Raw genomic sequence first — 22,661 nt, 5'->3', positions numbered from 1 at the left:
TTATGAAGTATATAGATTTTTAGATTAATTTTGGAAATTTTATTTATTTTTGAATTTTAGCATCTGTTGAATTTATTCAGCATAACCACAGAGATATTGTCTTCATGCGTCACACACAGACACAGATACAGCATGATATCCATATTTAGCCCAGAGCATTCCTTCCGAGGCTTGCTGATGTCTTCATAGGCCACAGCCCATCATTTAAATAATGGATGTTTTCAATGCCAATTCCTCTTTTGACTTTCTCAGTATCTTCTGCAGACATCTTCATGACTCCAATACACAGAGCATGCTGTTTTCCTTCTGCCATGATTGCAACAATTGACCCTACTACAACAGGGTGAAGTTTAGCTCTAGGAGACGTTAAGCCTGGACACATGGTAGTTGCTCCACTGAGTACAAATTGATGGCTCCTTTATCAACTTGCTGGTGTGGCAGGATAAAAGGATATTTGTGAAGTAACCTTAGGGTTGAATAAAAAGGCCCATCTCTTTCTCTAAAAAATAGTAATTCTCCATTTACTGTAAGGATTTCTCTATGTTCACAGCATCACACTATTTTGACAGGATCTTTCTTAGGCATGATTTGATTAAGCCACGGTTGAATCCCTGGAAATTGTTCTATCAATTGATTCTTAATACCCTTTATAACTGAGGTTTTCAACTGGATGCTGTGGGACACATTTTCTTTTTCATCAGATTTCTTGAACATGATCCAAGGTGAAGAGGGCGACGATAGGGAAGGGAATTTTTGAAATTTTAACTCTAGTATAGTTAACATACAACGTTATATTCATTTCAGGTATACAATATAGTGGTTCAGCAATTCTCTACCTTACTCAGTGCTCCTCATGACAGGTGTACCTTAATCCATATCACCTAATTCACCATCATCACCCATCCCCCCCCCTCCTCTCTGGTAACCATCAGTGTGTTCTCTGTAGTTCGGAGTCCGTTTCTTGGTTTGTCTCTCTCTTTTGTTTTGGTTGTTTGTTTCTTAAGTTCCACATATAAGTGAAATCATTTGATCTTTGTCTTTCTCTGACTTATTTTGCTTGGGATTGTACTCTCTGGCTTCATTCATGTTGCACCTGGCACAATCTCATTCTATTTTTGGTCGAATAATATTCCATTATGTATATATACCATATCATCTTTATCTGTTCATCAGTTGAGGGACACTTGGCTGCTTCCATAGTTTGGCCATTATAAATAATGCTGTAATAAATAGGGGTGCATGTATCCTTTTGAATTAGTGTTTTTATATTTTGGGTGGGTAAATACCCAGTAGTGCAATTACTGGATCATAGGATAGTTCTATTTTTAACTTTTTGGGGAAGCTCCATACTGTTTTCCAGAGTGGCTGTACCAGTTTGCATTCCCACCAACAGTGCATGAAAGTACCCATTTGTCCACATCTTCTGCAACACTTGTTATTTCTCATGTTTTTTATTTTAGCCATTCTAAAATGTGTGAAGTGTTATCTTTATGTAGTTTGATTTGCATTTCCCTGATAATCAGTGATGTTGAGCATCTTTTCATGTGTTTGTTGGCCATCTGTGTTTCTTCTTTGAAGGAATATCTGTTCATGTCTTTGGCCCATTTTGTAATTGGATTACTTGTTTTGGGGTGTTGAGTTGTATCAGTTCTTTATATATTTTGGATACTAACCCTTTATCAAAGATGTCATTTACAAATTTTATCTCCCATTAAGTAGGTTGTCTTTTAGTTTTCTTGATTGTTTTCTTTGCTGTGCATAAACTTTTTATTTTGATAGAATCCCAATGACTTATTTTTGCTTTTATTTCCCTTGCCTCACAAAAAGATACATCTAGAAAGGTGTTGTTGTAGCTGATATTGAAGAAATTACTGCCTGTGCTCTCCTCTAGGTTTTTTATAGTTTCAGGTCTCACATTTAGGTCCTTGAAACATTTTGAATTTATCTTTGGGGTCCAGTTTCATTCCTTTGCATGTAGCTATTTAGTTCTCCCAGCACTGTTTGTTGAAGAGGCTTTCTCCGGTTGCGTTTTCTTTTCTCCCTGGTCAAAGATTGACCATATAAACATAGGTTTATTTGTGGGTTTTCTATTCTGTTAAGCTGTGTGCCTTTTGTTCAGTACCATACAGTTGATTACTATAGCTTTGTAGTATAACTTGAAATCTGGAATTGTGATACCACTAGATTTGTTTTCCTTTTTCAAGATGGTTTTGGCTATTTGAAGTTTTCTGTGGTTCCATATAAATTTTGGAATTGTTTGTTCTAGTTCTGTGAAAAATGTCGTATTTTGGTAGGGATTGCATTAAAGCTGTAGATTGCTTTGGGTAGTTATGGACATTTTAGCAGTATTTGCTCTTCTAATCCATACAGATGGATATATAGTTTTATAGTCTTCAGAGTACAAATCTTTTAACTCCTTGGTTAAGTTTATATTCCTAGGTATCTTATTTTTGGTGCAATTATAAATGTGATTGTTTTCTTAATTTCTTTTCTGCTGCTTCATTATTAGTGTATTTAAATGCAATAGATTTCTATACATTGATTTGTATTATGCAGGTTTACTAAATTCATTTATTAGTTCTAGTAGTTTTTTGGTGGGGTCTTTATGGTTTTCTATATAGATAGAATATCATGTCACTTGTAAATAGTTTTATTTCTTTCTTACCAATTTGGATGCCTTTTATTTCTTTTTGTTGTCTGATTGCTATGGCTAGGACTCCCAATAAATGTTAAATATAGTTAAATAACAAACTATGTTAAATAATAGTGGTGGGAGTGGATATCCCTGTCTGTTCTTGACCTTAGGGGATACACTTAGTTTTTCCCCATTGAATGTGATGTAAGCTTTGGGATTTTCATATATGGACTTTATTATGTTAAATATGTTCCCTCTGAAACTACTTTGGGTTTTTTTATCATGAATGGATGTTTTACTTTGTCAAATGCATTTTCTACATCTGTTAAAATGATCATAAGGTTTTTACCTCATCTTGTTGATGATGTATCACATTGATTGACTTGCAAATATTGAACTACCCTTATATCCCAGGGATAAATCCCAGTTGATCATAGGGAATGATTTTTTAAATGTATCAATGGATTCAGTTTGCTAATATTTTGTTGAGGACTTTTGCATTTGGTTCATCAGAAATACTGGCCTATTATTCTCTCCTTTTGTTATGTCTTTATTTGGTTTTGGTATCAGGGTAATGAATGAATTTGAAAGCTTTTCTTCCTCTTCTAGTTTTTGGAATAGTTTGAGAAGAATAGTTACCAACTTTCTTTAAATGCTTGATAGAATTCACCTGTGAAACCGTCTGGCCCGACTTTTGTTTACTGGGATTTTTTTTTTTTTTTTTTTTTTTTTTTTTTTTACTGATTGAATTTCAGTGCTGGTAATCAGTCCTTTCAAATTTTCTATTTTTTTCTGAATTCAGTTTTGGGATGTTATATGTTTCTAGTAATTTATCCATTTCTTCTAGGTTATCCAGTTTGTTGGCATGTAATTTTTCCTACTAACCTCTTATAGTCTTTTGTATTTCTGTGTTGTTGGTTGTTATTTCTCTCCCCCTTTTTTATTTAAAGATTTTATTTATTCATGAGAGAGACAGAGAGAGGCAGAGACACAGGCAGAAGGAGAAGCAGGCTCCACCCAGGGAGCCCGACGCAGGACTCGATCCCGGGTCTCCAGGATCACACCCTGGGCTGAAGGCAGGCGCTAAACCACTGAGCCACCCAGGCATCCCTGTTTCTCCCGTTTTATTTCTGATTCTGTTTATTTGAGTCCTCTTTCCTTTGTTTTCCTTTTTTTTTTTTTTTTCATGAGTCTGGTTAAAGGTTTATTGATTTTGTTGATCTTTTCAAACAACCAGCCCCTGGTTTCATTGATCAGTTCTATTGTTTTTTTTTTTTTTTTTTTGGTTTATATTTTGTTTATTTCTACTCTGATCTTGGTTATCTCCACAAAGTGTTTTTCTTAAATAATAAACTGTGAAAGTCAGAATTATGCCTTGATCCATGGGCTGATGAATGGATGTTGTGTTAGCAGGAATGAAAATAAAATTAATCTTGGCTGTACATTCTTCATCAGAGCTCTTGGGTGTTCATGTGCATTGTTAGTGAGCAGTCATATCTTGAAATGAGTCTGTTTTTCTGAGCAGTAGGTCTTAACAGAGAGGTTAGAATATTTAGTAAACCATGTTGTAAGCTGAGATGTTGTCATCCAGGCTTTGTTCTTCCATTTATAGATTGTAGGCAGAATAGACTTAGCTTAATTCATGAGGGTCCTAGGATTTTCAGAATGCTAAAGGAGCATTGGCTTTAACTTCAAGTCACCAGCTTCATTAGCCCCTAACAAGAGTCACTCTGTCTTTGAAACTTTGAAACCAGGCATTGACTTCTCTCTTTCTCTTATGAAAGCCCTCGGTGGCATCTTCTTCCAATTGATGGCTATTTTGTCTACGTTGAAAATATGTTGTTTAGTGTAGCCACCTTCATTAATTATCTTAGCCAGTTCTTCTGGATAACTTGCTGTAGCTTCTACATCAGCACTTGCTGCTTCACCTCATATTTTTATGTTGTGGAGACCAACCTCTGCCAGCTTTAAACCAATTCTGCAGCTTCCTCACCTTTTTCAGCCTTTGGAGAATTGGAGAGTTAGGGTCTTGCTCTAGATTAGGCTTTGGCTTAAGGGAATGTTGTGGTTGGCTTGATTCTCTATCCAGACCACTCAAACTTTCTTCATACCAGCAATAAGACTGTTTGGCTTTACCATTCATGCGTCTGCTGGTTTTAATTTTCTTTGAGAACTTTTCTTTTACATTCACAAATGCAGAAGAAACAATTTAGCTATTTGGCACAAGAGACCTAGCTTTTGGCTTGTCTTGGCTTTTGACATACCTTCCTCATGAGTCCTTTCTAGCTTTTGCTTTGAAGTAAGAGATACGCAACTCTTCCTTTCACTTGAACACTTAGAGGCCATTGTAGGATTATTAGTTGGCCAAATTTCAGTCTTACTGAATCTCAGGGAATAGGGAGATGGGGAGAATGGCCAGTTGGTGAAGCAGTCAGACCACATGTAACATCTATCCTTTAAGTTTGCCATCTTAAATGGATGTGGTTTGTGGCGCCCCAAAACAATTACAATAGTAACATCAAAGGTCACTGATAACAGACCTAATAATAATGAAAAGTGTGAAATATTGTGAGTATTACCAAAATGTATCACCGAGAAATGAATGAGCAAATGCTGTTGGAAAAACGGTGCCAAGAGACTTGCTTGGTGCAGGGTTGCCACACACCTTCAATTTGTAAAACCCACAATATCTGTGAAGCACAATAAAATGAGGTGTGCCTGTATAGTTTATTCAGATACTAATGACAGACTGACTGAATATTCATGTTAACCTTTTACCATTTTGATAGAAAGTAAACCAAGCTGTAGAATTTTAGGCATCTCTGACATCTCTTTATTTTCTCAGTTTATGAAAAGAAACTGAGTATTATGGTAAAATAGTTCTGTTTTCAGGCTAAAACATCTTTTATTGAGTGCAATAAACAGAGCAGCCATTTTTAGTAAAAGGATTAAAAACAAATTTCAAGTAAAACATCCCCAACCCACACCAAGAAAAACCAACTTGTTGCATATCACATTGTTGCGTGGACATTTGTTCAAACAGTCTTGTTTTCTATGCAATCACTACCAGCTTTTTCTACTTTTATCATTTCATTTTTATCACCCTTGGTGAAAATGAGAGATTTACCCAGATGGAAACAAGCTTCTTTACACTTTCACATATTGTTTTTGATGTGGTTTAATAAAAGTACTTAAGTATTTTTAAACACAGACAACTGATTTTTCCTTGCTGCAATAGGTAAAGGATATCTAATCCAGCAAGAAGAGTTCGCACAGTAGAATATTAGCCTTAAAAAACGAATGACACTCTGACTCATGCTGCAACATGGGTGAGCACTGAAGACATCAACCCCGTGAAAGAAGTGAGACACAGAAGGACAAATACCAGGTGTCTCCATCTCTATTCTAGAAAGCTGTTATAGGCAAATTCAAGGAGACACAAGGTAAATAGGCATCAGGGGCTGGAAGGTGGGGGTGAAGGGAGTTAGTTTTTAATGGGTACCTTAAAGTATTTTTGGTGAGGACGATGATGAAAAATTATAGTAGTGATTGGTAGTGTAACTTCGTAAATGTATTTAATGTCGCTGAATTGTAGATTACAAATGGTTTAAGTGATAAATATTATGTATAGTTTGCAACAAGGAAAAATATCTTGAAAAAGAAGGTAAGAATTCCACCAACATCTTATAACTAAGGAGCAGAAAGTTCTAGCCTGGATTACTGAACCTGATGCCTGAGTATGTTCTGGTTCAGCAAATTTGTTAAGTTCCTGGGTGGCTCCTTCTTTCATTCATTTGGTTCATTCTGTTGGTAAATATTTATTTAAAAATAGAGAAGTCGTGGCATGTCATATTAGACTGAGGACTGGAAATATGAGTAAAGGAGACTGTGGGACTGGGATAAGATAGCTGTATTCACAAATAATTAAAATATGGTAGAAAGGCTGCAGTAGAAATACAATGAATAGTGATGGGAACACTGGAGAGGAGGTTCCTGAGGGCATCAGGGCTTCACAGAAGAGTTGATAATTTATTTGGGTTTGAACTTTGTGAGGGAATTGGTTGCTTTCTGTATTTCAGTAATACGTAGTACATGATCACTTACATTTTTATGCCTTGGAATCTTGGATCTAAGATATCTGCAGGCTTTTCAGATATTTTGTAAATTGTTTCCTCTAAGGCTATGAGAAAACTGGTTCCTGGAGGCATCAAGACATGTTGGTTTGTTCTCTGTTCTGTTTTCTTTCTTTTTTTTTTTTCCTGTTCTGTTTTCTAAAAATTTATAAGGAAAACGACTTTGAGAAATAATTCAAAGTAAATGAGACACATTCAGCTCTCACAAAGAGCTTGTAATCTAATAGGGAGAGAATAAAGACAGCTGGGCAGTAAGTGTCTTAAGAAAGAGTCAATATGGGATGGCCATGGAGAGACTGGAGAAGTGACTTCTGCTGGGGGATGGAGCAGAACTTCATGGGTGGGGGGCTTTGCACTTTCCCCTTAAGTGAATTTTGTAAAACTGTGGTAACTAGATGTGAATAAGGTCATTTTATTTGGATAGAAAGGTATGAACAAAAGCAGAAAGGCAGCAAATACTTAGTCCTATTCAGGGGCGCAGTATAAAAGCAAGCCCAAAAGATCCATTGAGGCCAGGTTATGAGGATCTCCAAACTTTTGATTTTCTGCTTATTCTAGAAGTCCAGGAACCATGATTTGTTACCGGTAGATTTGCAAGAGAAGGGCTAGAGTCTTCATACTCATACCCATGTTTATGGGATGGTGGAGAAAAAGGAGAGCAAAAGCGGTGATCCAGAAGCACTGGGTGGGCACTGGAAACCTGGGAGGGGTGGGAATACGTTGAACTAGAAATGTGACCTAGTGTGAAGAACATATTTTGGAGTTGGCTCTTGATTCAAATCCTGTAATCAACATTTTCTGTGTAGACTTGGCCAAAATTCTTAGAACTTCTGAGCCTCATTCTCCTTGTGTGACAAACGAGGACGATAGTGTCTTTATGTAGGATTATCCTGATTAAAAAGAATGGGGTGACACACATATGTAGAATCCAGATGGCCCCAGCTGATCCCTATGGTCTCTTCTGAATCTGAATGTGAAATAATTTACAAATTTTTCCTGCAAAGATAAGTTATTCACATATGTAACTCATGTATTTCTAGACAATTAGTATAATGAATTTCAAGTATCAATGAAAACACCACAGCCAAAATAGATTCTCCTGGTATAAAAACTTATCTCCGGGAATTAGTCAAATATTTTGGAAGCCATGTTAACCATTTCAGTCCTCTACTTGCCATTTCAGGCTCAGAACAGTGTGTTTAGGCAGTGGTGTTTTCTTGTCCAACCTAAGGTCTGTCCAATTCCTTTTCCTGATTGGAGCCCTAAGTTAGGGTTTTACTCTGTGCTGTGTATCCTTCCACTAAGGTGACTACCGGCAATACTTGAAAATGTGAATGCACATTTGAAAATCTCTCCCATGGTTTCCATCAGAAATAGTCTAGATTGTGGTACCTTGTGTCCCTACCAGACTTTTTGTCTTTAACTAGCCGGTTTATGGAAATCTCTTTCTTCTAATTATTCCTCAGGCAAACCTCTTAGGTTTTCTGTTTGATGATGACATTATTTGTAAATGAGGTCATCTCCTTTCACGGTTTTATCCTTATTTGCATGTCCTGACCTAGAGATAAGTATGTCAGTATGATGATAGTGGTGGGAACCAATAGATGGTATTAGAAAGACCTCTAGTGTTTCAGTATTTAATATGATACTGACATTTAGTTTGAATCCCATAGCACCCTTGTTATATCTTTCCTGTCACCTGGCTCACATTATATAGCAACTTTTGGAAAAAAATGTCTTTTTCCTATGGAACTCTGAGGTCATTAAGGACAAGGTCTTTTCTTCCTCATCTCCATATTTGCAGGATTAGCACTGAGTCTGAACATAACCTACAGATGTTTATGGGAGGCCTGAATAAGTACCTTAATGTATCAGGGCTCAATAAAAAGATCCTGAAGACAGTAACTTCCTAATAGGAAATTGTGAACATCTTTTCAGAATTTTGAAGATTCACTGTTGAGCTGTCTTCCTAAAAAATGTTTCATTTAAAAGTGATATCTTGAATACTTGTCATTTTTTTTGTGATTTTTACACAAGCAGAAGGGAGATACATCTTAAAGCTCTGTTCTATCTGTAATTAAAATAAATCGTGAAAGCCCAAATTCTAACCAAATTGTTGGCCCAAGTGTGATTTCTTTAATTCCTTTTCTAACTTCTCTGTTTCTAACAAACATACAAATAAATAAATCCAGGAATTAATATTAACTAGTTGGTTATTTTGTACTTGCCTATGCAGACAAAAAATAATGGTAATATTTATGTTGATTGTGTTTGGATCAAGGCATTGGTATTTTAAAACAGTACCTACCCTAATGCTATATAATCTCCTTTTCTTGGTACTTCCCATTTTAGTTCTTATAAAACATCAAAAATGATGTTTTGTCTCAGTCATTCATGTAGATAGTCATCGAAAAATAGTGGGATATGAGATGGGACTGAATAGTGTGAAAAAGACTTCTTAAAGGTGAATTAAGGTATATCGAAGAATAATTTGCAAAACCTTTACGGCAGAAGTCATATTTATTGAAAAAAATTAATATCTTTGCTATAAAATTTGTAACAGGAATATTTACCGAATGTTTATTTTGATGCATAAACCTGAATATTACATACCAAGTACAAGACAGTAGCACTAGCTTTTCCTTTATTTACATTTTATGAAAATTGTTATGCAGTCCATGTTAAAAGAACTTATGATGGAGAATTGTTACATTAGAAAAATAATATTCTTGATAAAGCATTCTCAAGGAGTCCAGTCACATTTTCTGCCTCTTCAATAAGGCAAAAGTCCCTGGAATAGCATATAACTTAATTTACAAAATACAGTAAATGTTCAGACACATATTCAAGTTTTCTTTTGGTATGATTTTTTTCTTCACTGTAAAATTACTTTTTATTTTTATTTTTGTTTTTATTTTATTTTTTTTACTAAAACAAAGACTTTCAGGAAAATGTCATTGAATGATTTCAGCTATACATTACCTATACAACTCTGTAGCCTAGCGACAACCATTGCTACACCGTCATTAACTTTAAATATTTTGCTTGGTGAGCTATTCTCAAACATAGCATATTTTAAGATTTTTGCCATCATTATGACCGTGGAATTGTTGGTTTTCATAGGAAACAGATCTGTCACAGTATGAAGCTTTGTGTTAGGGAACTGGTACACAATCACGTTGCCACTCACAGGAGAACGCCACAGATGTAAGTGAAGGGAGGCCCCGCTGGCTCCGCAGGGGCCCCACGTGGGCCTGGGCTCAGCCTCCAGTGCTCACGCCACACAGCCCTCGCCGAGTTCAGGCAGCTTCATTTCCAGAGACACGTGTTCGCTCTTCACAGTTAGGTCGTTTTAATCCCTTCGAAGGCACACAGCTTCCACCTTTTCTCCAGCGTCGCTCCCACGCCTGTGAATTCCTGTTTGAACATGCGTGGCAGCCTCATCAGAAGCATTTCAATTTCGTTTGCAGAGATCTGTTAGAAAGGAATAAAAGTCACTTTTGGAAACAAGACTCCTCTGAAAGGAGGCAAGGGAGGGTTGGATTAAGGATGCACTGCCCCAGTGACACAAATGACATCACTTGGCTGTCAAGTCATGTGCTTAGGAGACACATGCTGGTAAAGTGCTGGATGTGACTGTCCTGGTCTGGAGCAACAGCTGGGGGTGGGCAGGAGACGGGGTGAGAGTTCCAGGCTCTCCCCCTTCTTGGGGTTGGCTGGCTTACCCGGTGGGGCCATGCGGGAACAGCACCCCCCACCTTGATATGAAAGATGAGAGTGGGATTGAAGAGGGCTGAGAGTGAGTTTTCCTGGTGCCCTCACCCTCTTCTACAAAGTCGGGGCCAACGGGTATAGGGTAGATGTCTGGCCACCCTAACTTCTTTCTCTTTAATTTTCACAGAGACGAGAAAATCACAAAGGTTTAGAGAGAAATGAAAACCCAGAACCTACAACCATGAAAGTTGCAACATCCATTCTTAAAATCCAGGTAGTTTTTTATTTTATTCTTTTAAAGTTTTATTTATTTAAGTCATCTCTACACACCATATGGGGCTCAAACTCATGACCCCGATATCAAGAGTTGCACATTCTTCTGACTGAGGTAGTCAGGTGCCCTTCCATGTAGTTTTTTAATGCAACTTCTTTATTTCTTTTTTCACAGTAAAAAAAAATTTAAAAAATATTTTATCTGTTTGAGAGAGAGACAGAGATAGCGAGAGAGAGCATGAGCAAGGGGGAGAGGGAGAAGCAGTTTCTCCACTGAACAGAGAGCCCAACGTGGGCTCCATCTCAGGACCCCAAGACCATGACCCGAGCTGAAGGTAGATGCTTAACCAACTCAGCTACACAGGTGTTCCCAGGTAGCTTTTTAATGCAACTTTTTTTTCTACTACCAGTTTTTCTGTATTACATACATTTTTATACCGTAATTCATTTTACCTTAAAAAAAAAAAAAAAAAAAGGACATATCAAGAATCCCTGGGTGGCTCAGCAGTTTGGTGCTTGCCTTCAGCCTGGGGTGTGATCCTGGAGTTCTGGGATTGAGTCCCACATTGGGCTCCCTGCATGGAGCCTGCTTCTCCCTCTGCCTGTGTCTCTGCTTCTCTCTCTCTTTCTCTCTGTATCTCTCATGAATAAATAAAATCTTAAAAAAAAAAAAAAAAAGGACCTATCAACCATAATCCTTCTGCTCCAACACAGCCAGTGCTCTTGTTTTCCTGTCTTTGCTTCCCAGTCCATGCACTTGCCTGGCGATCTCATATTCATATAGCTGGATGGCTAAGACCCTGGAACCAGGGCAGCTAACATTTGTTTGAATCCTGTATCTACTATTGTTATGAGCTAAATGACTCCAAGATAATTAGTCTCTCTGAGCCTCAGCAAATGGGAATAATAACATGCAACAGGGAAGTATGAAGACTACTGGCTTAGCATAGATTTGGCACATAGAAGTGTTTATTGAATCAGACCTATTATTATTTTTCATGGTGCAGTCAACTGAATAGATATCATCTTAGTCTACACTTTGCATTTAACATTTAAATGTTGAATAAATTTAACGTTTATTTTAAAGAGAGACCAAATAGACCAGGAAGTCAAATCAACTGTTCATTTAATGTTCACATGGAAAAGATTTCACAGGATATATTCAATATTCCTAGGCCTATAACAAAAATACCTTTCGAGGCAGTCCTGAAAGTTAAAATAAATCGCATTCTAAAATTTGTGTGTGAATTATTTTGAAATCTGAATGCATTTTCCCACAAAGCCAGGTTAAAGGGATTATTAGATTGTCGTGTCAACCCACAAAGGCCTACTGAGCAGGTGATTAAAAGGTTCATATGATTTTGAAACATTTCATTTCAGTGAGCACTGAGCAGAATGCCTTCACCAGCATCCCCGTTCCACTGTCACCACACTCCTATGAGGTACGTGGGGCAAAAATGTCAGGATCTATCTTCATTTTTATAGCCAAGAAAATGGAGTGAGCTGCAGAGAGTTAAGTGCTTCTTCAAAGACAGAACTGGGGGGACGCCTGAGTTGGTTCAGTGGTTGAGCATCTGCCTTCAGCTCAGGCCATGATCCCAGGGTTGTGGGATCGAGTCCCGCATCAGGCTCCCCGCAGAGAACCTGCTTTTCCCTCTTCCTATGTCTCTCTCTCTCTGTGTCTCTCAAGAATAAATAAAATCTTAAAACAACAACAACAACAACAAAAAACTGGGAAAAAACCCACGGCTTGTGCCTGGGAAGTAAGCATTGGTATGCTTTATGTGCCCTGTGTGATTTCAGCAAACTGTGGGTGAAGAGCCAGGAGTGTAGTGCTGTCTTTCAAAATATCAATCACCTGGGGTTCTTGTTAAAAAACTCAGATCCCCCAGCCTCTTTTCTGGAGATTCTGATTCAGCTGATCAGGGGTGTAGTTCATCTACTCTATTTTTAAGAATCACCCCGGCTAATTCTTAAGATCAGGAATATTTGGGTTAAGAATGGGGCTTTAAATCAAACAGGCTTGGATTTTATTTTATTTTTCAATATTTTACTTACTTATTCATGAGAGACAGAGAGAGGCAGAGGGAGAAGCAGGCTCCACGCAGGAAGGCTGATGTGAGACTTGATTCTGGGACTCCAGGATCATACCCTGAGCCAAAGGCAGACGCTCAACCACTGAGCCACCCGGGCATCCCCAGGCTTGGATTTTAATCTGGGTTAGGACAACCTGTGTAACCATGGGCAGGCCATCTAATAGCTCTAATTCTCTGTTTCTTCATGTGTATAAGAGAAATACTCTCTCCATCTAATCGTGAGGATGATACATAAAATGTACCATGGTGCCTGGCACAGATGCTTTCTCTCTCTGTATATAGTAGGCAGTGACGATAAAATACGACCCTCTGTTACCAAAGGTTTTGTGATAAGTGGGTCAAGTTCTGTGTTTCTAAGCCAAAGCAAACAAGTACAGAGAAGTGTGTGGTCAAACCCAGTTTTTGCTTGGTCCACAAGGCAGTTTCCTGAAGCCAAGCTGTCCTCTTAACCTCCTTTCTGTCCTTTGGAGGAGGACAGCACAGGGCATCTACAGTAGGCTCCCATCTCCATTCAAGGGATACCCCTGAGATGAGCCATCCTTCCACAGAGACGCTCACAGATCCAGGCAGCAGCCACCCAGGCACAGGTTTGTTTTCAGGATAACTATACATCTCTTGGAAAAGTAGGGAAGGCGCTTTGTATGATTCATTAGGAAGGAGAGAAAAAGCTGAGTTCTTGAGGGTAAAAAATAAAATATCTGATCTAAAGATAACACCTGTGTAGGCCGCCAGCCAAGGTCAGGGCAGGCCCTGCCACCCAGCAGCCCTGCACTGATTGGGGAAAAAAAAAAGTGACCGCTCCTAATTCCTGAAAGCCTTGTCTTCGCCAGACTTTTTAAAACACTTTTGTTAATTCTCACTATAATCTCAAAACATAGGGAGCAACTGACGTCCAGACAGATTAGGTCCCTTATGCAGGGTAACCCAGCACTGAGTGTAGAGCTGGGTGCAGATCCAGAGACTTCTTGGCCTTGTTCTTGAACACTGATGCCAGCTGCCACAGGGACTGTGGTGTGAGCACTGGAGCACTGGAGACAGTCCTCTTGGTCACTGTCTCTCTGTTGGTGGCAGGGGCCTCTCAGGGACGGGGTCTGTGTCCTGGAGGGCAGGTCTGTGGTAAGACTCGAGGGTGCTATCAGCTTCCGTAACAAGAAACAGTTCCCAACTGGACCAGCTCATACACATTCCAGTGTTCATGCTTAGGTGCCCCTACATAAAACCTTCACCAGAACAGCAAGCAAATCATGGGGAGTCTTGTTTTCTGTGTGGTCTTCTGACCCGAGGCTAGACTTGAACCACAGAGGAAGCAGGAGAAGCCAGCAGGAGGAGAGAAGGTAGTCTTCCCTTCCTGAGGCCTCATGGCCAGACACAAGAGTGTGTGCTTTATGGGCATTATCTCATCAGAAAGCTCTTTAAACCAGCCAACAAACTCCTCACTTGCTGGAAGAAAGAAATGTTGAGGGAAAACATTTGGAATCCAGTCATGGAATGACCATTAACCAGCTTCATCATCTTGTCTAAATCACTTAATCTCTTTGGGTGTTCCCTCATTTGTAAGACAAGGGAATTGGAAAGAAACTCACTGAATGCTCTGAGGGCTCGGATTTGAGTGCTGGCCCCACCATCTGTTAGCACTGGTCTTTGGGCAAGCTATCTGAAATTCATCTGACCACTAGGTTGTGGCAAAGCTCTCAAACTGAGAGAACATGATAGATCTCCTGTGCACTTTATTTTTCAAAGATTTTATTTATTTATTTGTGAGACAGAGAGGCAGAGACACAGGCAGAGGGAGAAGCAGGTTCCATGCAGGGAGCCTGATGTGGGACTCATCCCAGGACCCCAGGATCACGACCTGAGCCAAAGGCAGGCACTCAACTGCTGAGCCACCCAGGTGTCCTTCTTGTGCACTTTAAAGCACAAAAGGCAACCAATACTTAGTAGCACTTGCTGGGTGCCAGATACTGTTGGGTTTTTCATGTAGTAAGTCATTTAATACACATGGTAACCCATAAAAACCCATTTTACAGAGGGTAACATTCAGGCATAAAGACATTAAATGAGTCACGCAAGGTCACACAGATAAGTAGTGAAACTGGGATTTGAAATTTTTATGATTACTTAGTTCAAGTGATCAATTAGCCATTCCTCGGATCTTGACAGAGCTGGAAGTTAGTGTAATGGAATAAGCTTCTTCAAAAGTAGTTAATGCTAAGTTGTCTTTGGTAGTGCAAGGTGACCGCCTCATTCTGTGGTAAAGATGTAAATACCATAGTCAGGGATGTGTCACAATTACGGAACACACCACCTCAAATGAACTCCTACCGAAAATCTCCATTTAATAAGGCTCTCAGATAAATTCTAGGGCAATCTCTGTAAAGATGTTTTGTATCTCATGCTAGAAGAAAGATCAAGGAGAAACTACTTTTAACTGCTTAATTTGATGGTTTTTAAAACTTTCTCTACCCTGACAAAATAACTTTTAAGATGTATTACGTTTTGGGGTCTTCAAGACAAAGTGAAAATTTAAATTTTTTTCCCCCCTCTGGCCAAAGAATTTTGATGTTACAAATATTTCGTTTGCTTTAATTCTGTTTTCTCCTCTTCCTAAATCATTTGTCTGCTCTTGTAATTTTGCCTTTGCAGCATCCCTTAATCTTCCCCCTGATAATTTCTTGGTTTTGAGAACTGAAAGAGTCCTGGAGCCATCACCCAAAACAAAGCACTCAGACCTCACTGGCCAGGCTCAGGGTGAAGTGTACCCATTTCCCCATTGGTGCGGAGGATTCCCTTCCCCAAATCCATTCTGAGGTCAAGGCTTCTCTCTGAGCGCCTGTTTGTCCTTGATGGAACCCACTGGGGGCCGGGGGGTAGGGGTGTGCTGGCCCAGCTGCTGAATGGTGAGGCTAGAACTCCGTGCGGGGCTACAGATGCCCAATCCAGCCCTGCTTTCATGGCACCATGTTCCTCTCAAGTACCCGTGGTGAAGGGGCTTCTGTGTGGCATTGCCGTAGAGGCTAGAGACCAGTGCTGTGCTTGTAAAATCTCATTCACCCAAACACTGTGTTTGTGGTGCTCTAGAAAGTAGGGAAGATGGTCAGAGATGTGATGCTTTTATTACCCGCTTACTCAGCTGGCTTTGGTTCCAAGAAATTGGTGGTCTGTGTATTTTCAGTCTTTGATGTTGTCGGTAGATCCCTGCCACCTCTGTTTTGTTTAAAATTTTCTAAGTCTGGCATCTGTTCTTTTAGGAGGATTGATTTGTTCTAATTAATTTAAAAAAAAAAGGAAAGAAAAGATGAGAAGGAATAAAGGCTCTCTGTAACCAAGGGGCTTGTGTGGTGGTAACACTGCAGAGGTAATTTGTAAGATCTGCTTGATTTATTTTCTGATTTGCTGACTCCAGCCCAAGCCCACTGCCTCCTTGCCAGGCCTCTAAGCATGTATATAAATTGACACAAGCAGACATAAATCAATTTTATTATGGGGATGGCTGGCTCCATGTCCCACATCAGTCAGGCGAGAGAAGCCGAGGGATGAGGGGTCCTTGTTTGAGGCACTGAAAAGACACTGGCATAAGCTTTGTCAAGGCTGGAGAGGCAGAGAAGCCAATTGCAAAACCACATTTCCTTCCATAGGATAAACTGACTGTTGGCTTTTAGTGCCCATTTAAATCTTGTTCATTCTTCATATCCCTGGGCAGCACATGGCATCAGCACACAGACCCCTTGCAATACACTTTTGTGGAGAGAAATACAGAATATGGATGGGAAAGAAGGGAGAGGACAGGAGGGAGAAATAAGGAAAGATTAACATAAGTGAGGAATTAGGAAGATGGAAGAAAAGAACTAGACGGAAGAAAGGAACTAGAAGGAAGAGGAACAACAGGGAGGGAGGGAAGGAGGAAGAGATAGGAAAGGAGGAAGATAAATGGAAGCAAAGAGTGAGTGAGAGAAGGAAGGATCTGGATGGAAAATAAGAGAAAGAAAGAAGGAAGGGAGGGGAGGAAGGGGAGAGGTGCTGGCGACAGTAGCCCAGAGGGAGGTGTGGGAGTGAGCCCACACTCAGGGATAACTGCCTGGTGACCGCGGCTCACTTGGACTTGGCCTCTCTCTGACTTCTGTGCCACTGAACATCTGCCTGCCCGATGTGGCACTTCATTAGTTCATGTCTGATTGTCCAGTCATTTTATAACCATTACCTCAATTAGACTACCAACTTTTTGAGAGCAGTGCTTTTTCTTGGATATCTTTTGTGCTCTGGTCGTCCCTTGTTCTTCCCAGGTCCCTACGACAGCACTGGGTTCCTGGAACACGGTGAATTGTCCCCAGTGTTCACTGGACCCCTGGCAACCGTGTCAGTTTCTCTTGCTCTAAGTGTGCACCTTCCTTTTTATTCTTTACGTGGCCACATGGGAGTAGTGTCACCTCCAACGCTTCACTTATCATGTGCTTTCCAGAGGTGGTGTGATATTTAAAAACAGTCATTGTCACCTGAGCAGTGGAAGACTCACTCACTCATTAACGTACTATGACAGGTGACTGTTTAGGAGAACACTAGAATCTACATAATACTGAAGATTATTTTCAGAGTGGGGGAACCTTACAGACACCACTGAGAATATTTCATCTACCCTTACTGCCTGGCTGTAGTCCAGGAAGGAATGCTCTCCGATTAAGGTCAACTTGAATCTTCTTGGGACTGAACTGAACGAAGTATTTTAGTTTTGTGTTTCAGAGGTATGCTCCTAGTACGGACTGCGAATGGCCTGCTCCTCCGGTGGGAGATGTACACAGCCTGTGAGCACTGTCGATGAACGGTGGTATCGTGTCAAGATGGTGGGTCTTTGTAAATCCTCCAGTATCTTCTGCCATGTTGAGTCTGGTTTTCATAGTCAGATCTACCTGGTGGGCCTTGGGAGGAGGCTATACATATGTAGAGGGGGCAGCCAGACATGCTTGGGAGAACTTAAGTCCCAAAGAATACATAAAATGGGGGAAGAGCAGAAGAATCCCTCCTCTTGACTGTAAGACCGGAAGTATTCATCTGCTAATGCTCAACTCAGTGTGACTTTCTTGCTTCCTTAGGATCGCTGAGTGGACTCGAAGGGCTCTGGGCTGAACGTGGGGATCAGAAACCTTTTCAGCATAGTGCTACCTTGAAGAGCTTACCTGCCTGCATCCACGACACAATTTTTGACTCGGCAAAGTTTTAGTAAGCCATCTCCCCCCACCACCTACCACCCTCCTTCTGCCTTCCTCTGAGTGAATCTTTATGACGTGGTCATACGATCACATTCCGATACAAGAGGGCTGAGGGAATAAGAGTGGGTGGTTTAGAAGAGGCTGAGAGAAGAGGAAAAATATGCAGATATCATTATCAAGAGCAGGAATAATATTTAACTGGAAAATGGCCATTTACTGGGCTATACAGTTTTAGGAGCCATGTGCAATTCACATGCCCAGCATAATTTAAATTAATTCCTGGCTCTCCTTCCATTTCTAATCATTCTTATACTCATATGTGGCCTTTGGGGAAATCCTAATAAAATCAGCTCCATTACAGGCTGGATTGATTGAGCCTGCTTTCCTTGCTCGTGTCAGCCCTGGGGTATGCAGAACCTAAATGTTATTTTACAATTGTCGTAATGGTGATACTGTCTGATGTCAGACTGTGGCGTTCTAACTGGAATTAAACAACAACAACAAACCCAACCACCACCACCACTCATCGTACTAGAGTCAGCAAAACCTCCATGTCGTGGAGGCCAGGCTGAAGCTTGGTGGGGACCTGGTGACACCCAACTCATTCTGATTACCCAGAGGCAGATGCACCAGGCTGCTGCCCTGGGCTGGTGGTGGCTCCAGGATTCTGAGTCTTCCGGCAGCTGATAGAAGGACAAGGCCCTGGTGGTCACTTAAAGGGCAAACCTCTCATTATTTTGTTTTCTGCTTTAAAGCCCTGAGGATATGGAATTCCAGTATATAGCAGTAGTTTGGTCTCTGGATTTAAAAAGTCTAAATATCCTTTCAGCCTCACTGGGAGAGACACAATGTTGGGTCTAATCGCTGGCACCTAGGAGTTTTAGAGCACTTTTTCTATTATAATTTTTACTTCAGGCACGAGGAAACAATTCGGCAGCTCTACCGAGCATTTCATTCAGGAGATGGGGGGCTGTCTGGGGAAGACCCTGTGCATTTCCTCCGTGAAGGAAATACTTTCTTCATTATCTCCTAAAATAAAAGTACCAGGCCGAGATAAAATGGAATTCCCTCTACCTGAATGAATCCCTTCCCAGAGAAGCCGATCATCTAAGGGCCAGAGAACAAGTGTTGTGAATTCTCTCCTGAGAGACTACTGAGGGAGACCACATAAATTCTACCTGAACAAATGGATGATGGACACACTATACTGAAGGTTAGAACAAGAAAATTCATTATTTATCACCCCCACCAGGTGATTTTTACCCCCTCCACCCTGACGCCAAACTCACATATATACTAACACAACTGCTTCCCAACAAAGGCCTCCCGCTTGGGATTTCCAAGAGGGGAAGGGAAGCAATGTCAAAACTCAAGGGAAGGGTAATAGCAACAACAGGAATAATTTCTTGAGGGCTTATTCTATGCCAAGCTATACAGGTGAAAGCAGTATTTCATTTACTCTTTCAGGCAAATGTAGGGTTGATTATAAGAATGATACTGGGGAAGCTAAAAGAGCAAAGAAGCCCCTTCGGAAAGCTTTATTTCAACAAAGTCACATTGTATAGCTCATCCTTCTCATTTTTTCTGAGTTAACATAAGCATTTTCTGTTCCTCCCTATCCATATGAGGGGAGGCCACAAAGAAGACAAGAACACGAGTGTGAACCTCAAAAATCTTATAATCTCCTCATCCCCATTCACTCTGTTTTGGTCTACCCTGTTACCAGCTGTGAGACAATAAAAGGGCATGAATCTCCGTGACTGAAAAATACGTTTTGTTCCAGATGAGTCTCTCAGAGGGGTAGTATAAGATCCATTAGAAAGGTCAAGCAGTTGGTGGGATCATGAATTGGTAAAGATCATTTGACTCCGAATGAGAACACAATGTAGTAATTTAATTGATACCAGCCACCGAAGATTTAGAACGACTTGTATGTGTGTAGTCAGGGTCACAGAACTGCGGGCTGGGGGCCTGGTCCTACAAATTCCATGCACTTTGCTGCACTCTACGCAAGAGCTTATTTCCATTTTCCCTCCCAGCAGGACATTTAACAAGCTACTCAGTGGCAGGCTTCAGTTCTCTGCTACTGTGTCCATCCCCTTCCAACGGCTGCCCCCTCAGCAATGCTGGTTAATGACACCACTTTATTTCAACAGGGGCCCCTCTCATTGTTCACTGGAATTTGAGACATACATTGATACACGTGTTGAGCTCTTTTTTTTTTTTTTTTTGTCCTTTCTCTTTCAGAACACAAATACCACAATGAGTTAGGAGCACAGCAAATTCGCAGAGGAGCCACACTGAGCCTCAGAGAGATGAAGAGTGCTGTCCTGACTCTGGGTGCGACCCTTGTGGGGCACCGCTGAGAATAACTCTGCGGTCACTTTTTCCCTTTAGAGAATAATGCTGAAAAACACCTGATGATACAGTTTTCTTGAGAGTCATAGCAGATCTTTATGTTATTTGAGGTGATTTTCCCTCCATTGTCTAGAGTCCTTACCACAGAATCCTGTGAGAATATGGTCTAAGGATAATGCCCCATTAGCCAGCCTGACCTGATTTCTCCCTGTTTTGGGAACTTTCAGGCCAACCTATAATTTTAAGTCCCTCATATGCTTTTCAGAGTAATTTGGCATCTGCTGAAAGTCATTGTCATTTGAGATAACTGCTTTTCTTTCTATAAAGACAAAAGCAAATGAAAAGACGACAGCGATCTGCCAAAAATGGAGGTCCTTGTGGAGAAGTACTGATAAATCTCCAAATGCTATTCTATCCCTGATGCAGCTCATGCAGCGTCCACCTGCAGCCAGCAATCAACACGCTAAATCTTAGCAATGCAAGGCCACTGGAGAAAAAGAATTTACCTTGGAGTCCAGCTGCTGCATGTATGACCAAAGATACTCTATATTGGCTCCAAAAGGATGGACGTGAAGAAATGTCGAGATGATGCCTGAATTAAAAAGACAAACAGTGGACATTACTGAAAGGCAAATAAGAGTCTGAGTCAAATCATGTCATCCTATCCCAGGGATGGTTTTGTCAGGCTAAGTTATGGTCTCACCATTTTTAATAGCACTCAACAAGCATTCAGTAACAGTCGTTTTGAAGACGACAGTCATAGTAATGTGGCACACAGAACACTCTCTCTCCTGGAATGACACTAGTTAGAAAAGCTAGACTTGGAGATAATTTATAGATGAATAAAGGTATTTCTAAACAAAGACTCCTGGAAGCATTTCAACTACCAATTTTATGCTTGATTTACCAATATAAAATTGTAGTTATTGGGAGGATAAAATTCTCTGCTCTTTCCCTCAGTGGCCTTTGCGGAATGAAAATGGCTCATACAGCTGTGTCAGAGATCACACAGCCTCAGAGTTTCCTGATAATTACAGCTGCTAGTTACAAAAAGTATTTAATCCCTATTCCCTCTAACTGCCACTGAAGGAAACCCAAATCCTTTATTTCCCCCTGGTTGTTTCTGTTGTTTCAACAGAGCCAGCTCACTCTCTCCTTGCTGCTCTAATTTACAAGATCATTGTAAGAGGCCCAGGAATGGATGGTGTGGCTGGAGTCTGATATAAGTCAGAAGTCTTTTCCATTGTGAAAATCAGCTGTCACCATTGTACTGACAAATGAAAGGCTGGGTGTTGGTGTCAGGGCTGAGGTAAATAAAGGCATTACTTTTCTGTCCTCCTTGCTCCTCTATCCAAACTCAAGACTCCATAGACTGAATGCTGCTGTTTGTTATGAAACTGTGTTCAGACTGACATTTTTTAGTTCTCTTTTTAAGCAGGCTTTGAGATGAATTAAGTCTGAGGATAAGCCCTCACATTCTTTACTGGCAAACTCTGATGTTTGAGAGCCAGAGGTCGAAAGAAAGACACACGCTTGTCTGACATGCAGGCAGGATGAGCCCTAGAGGAGCACATCGTTCTTGCCCAGGGTCATCCTGGGAACTGCAGGGTGACCTTGGATTGATCTGGGATAGGGTCTCGTGGCCTCCCGATCTCCTGTGTGGTGCTGAGATGCCCCGGGATGAGTATCAGCATTTGAAGAAAAGTTCCCAGTTGAGCCTTCATCTGAGGACAGAGAACTGAAGGGTCTAGACCACGCTCTCAAAGAAGACGTGTCCTGAGAACACCACTCGTATGAGGTTTATACTGGTTAACAGAGAAATGAGGAAGATGGAAAGAATTCATTATTTCTCTATAACGCTAAGACCTCAGTTTTCAGGGACTGACTTGTTTTTCTTGAGATATGAAGAACTACCATTTTATTCTGAGATCATGTCCCCCCCCCCCTTTTTTTTTTTGCCAAACTATCCTTTTATGAAATAATGGCCATAGTAGAAGGTAATAATGGTAGTTTTATTATCTTGAAGTGGCAAACAGCTATTTTAATCTCAAGTGGAACTAACTGCCTTGTCCCCCTCCTACCACTTTATTTGTTAATTTATATTTTAATTTCATAGACCTGGCAACCACTCCTCTGTGTCTTTGGGTTCTCGGATCTGGTGGGGCGGGGGGCACTGTAAGTAGTTCTCTTACTAATGAGTTAAAAATATAGAAGCTCATGCAGGACTTACTTAAAAAAAATAAGTGAGAAG

The 22,661-nt window shown here is 40.5% G+C and overlaps 1 protein-coding gene, 1 long non-coding RNA gene and 1 pseudogene across 11 annotated transcripts in view; 1 reads left to right on the top strand and 2 right to left on the bottom strand.

Moving 5' to 3' along the window:
• Positions 1–145: 145 nt before the first annotated feature.
• LOC100684416 lies at positions 146–714 on the bottom strand (annotated as a pseudogene).
• A 5,152-nt stretch (positions 715–5,866) lies between these two features.
• Positions 5,867–21,745, top strand: LOC102151315. 2 transcript variants are annotated; one of them, XR_005376280.1, is made up of 6 exons: positions 5,867–6,078; positions 10,670–10,756; positions 12,136–12,197; positions 17,573–18,062; positions 18,968–19,265; positions 20,300–21,745. It is a non-coding gene; the product is annotated as an uncharacterized LOC102151315 (long non-coding RNA). The 2 variants fall into 2 exon arrangements; XR_005376281.1 differs by lacking the exons at positions 5,867–6,078; positions 10,670–10,756; positions 12,136–12,197 and having other exon boundaries at positions 16,758–17,686; positions 17,936–18,062.
• ENOX1 (ecto-NOX disulfide-thiol exchanger 1) overlaps positions 9,270–22,661 on the bottom strand; it is a 554,610-nt gene continuing 541,218 nt past the window's right edge. For all 9 annotated transcript variants that reach the window (XM_038569621.1, XM_038569620.1, XM_038569619.1 and 6 more), the window contains 2 exons: positions 20,917–21,002; positions 9,270–10,242 (listed from right to left, as the gene is read on the bottom strand). In XM_038569621.1, coding sequence (XP_038425549.1) covers positions 10,111–10,242; positions 20,917–21,002 — 218 coding nt within the window. In that variant the 3' untranslated portion in view covers positions 9,270–10,110. The remainder of the gene's footprint in view (positions 10,243–20,916; positions 21,003–22,661) is intronic.

Source organism: Canis lupus, chromosome 22, assembly GCF_011100685.1.
Source record: "Canis lupus familiaris isolate Mischka breed German Shepherd chromosome 22, alternate assembly UU_Cfam_GSD_1.0, whole genome shotgun sequence".
Taxonomy (NCBI): Eukaryota; Metazoa; Chordata; class Mammalia; order Carnivora; family Canidae; genus Canis; species Canis lupus.
Note: the sequence above shows the minus strand (reverse complement) of the source record. Positions and strands in the feature narration are given on the sequence as shown.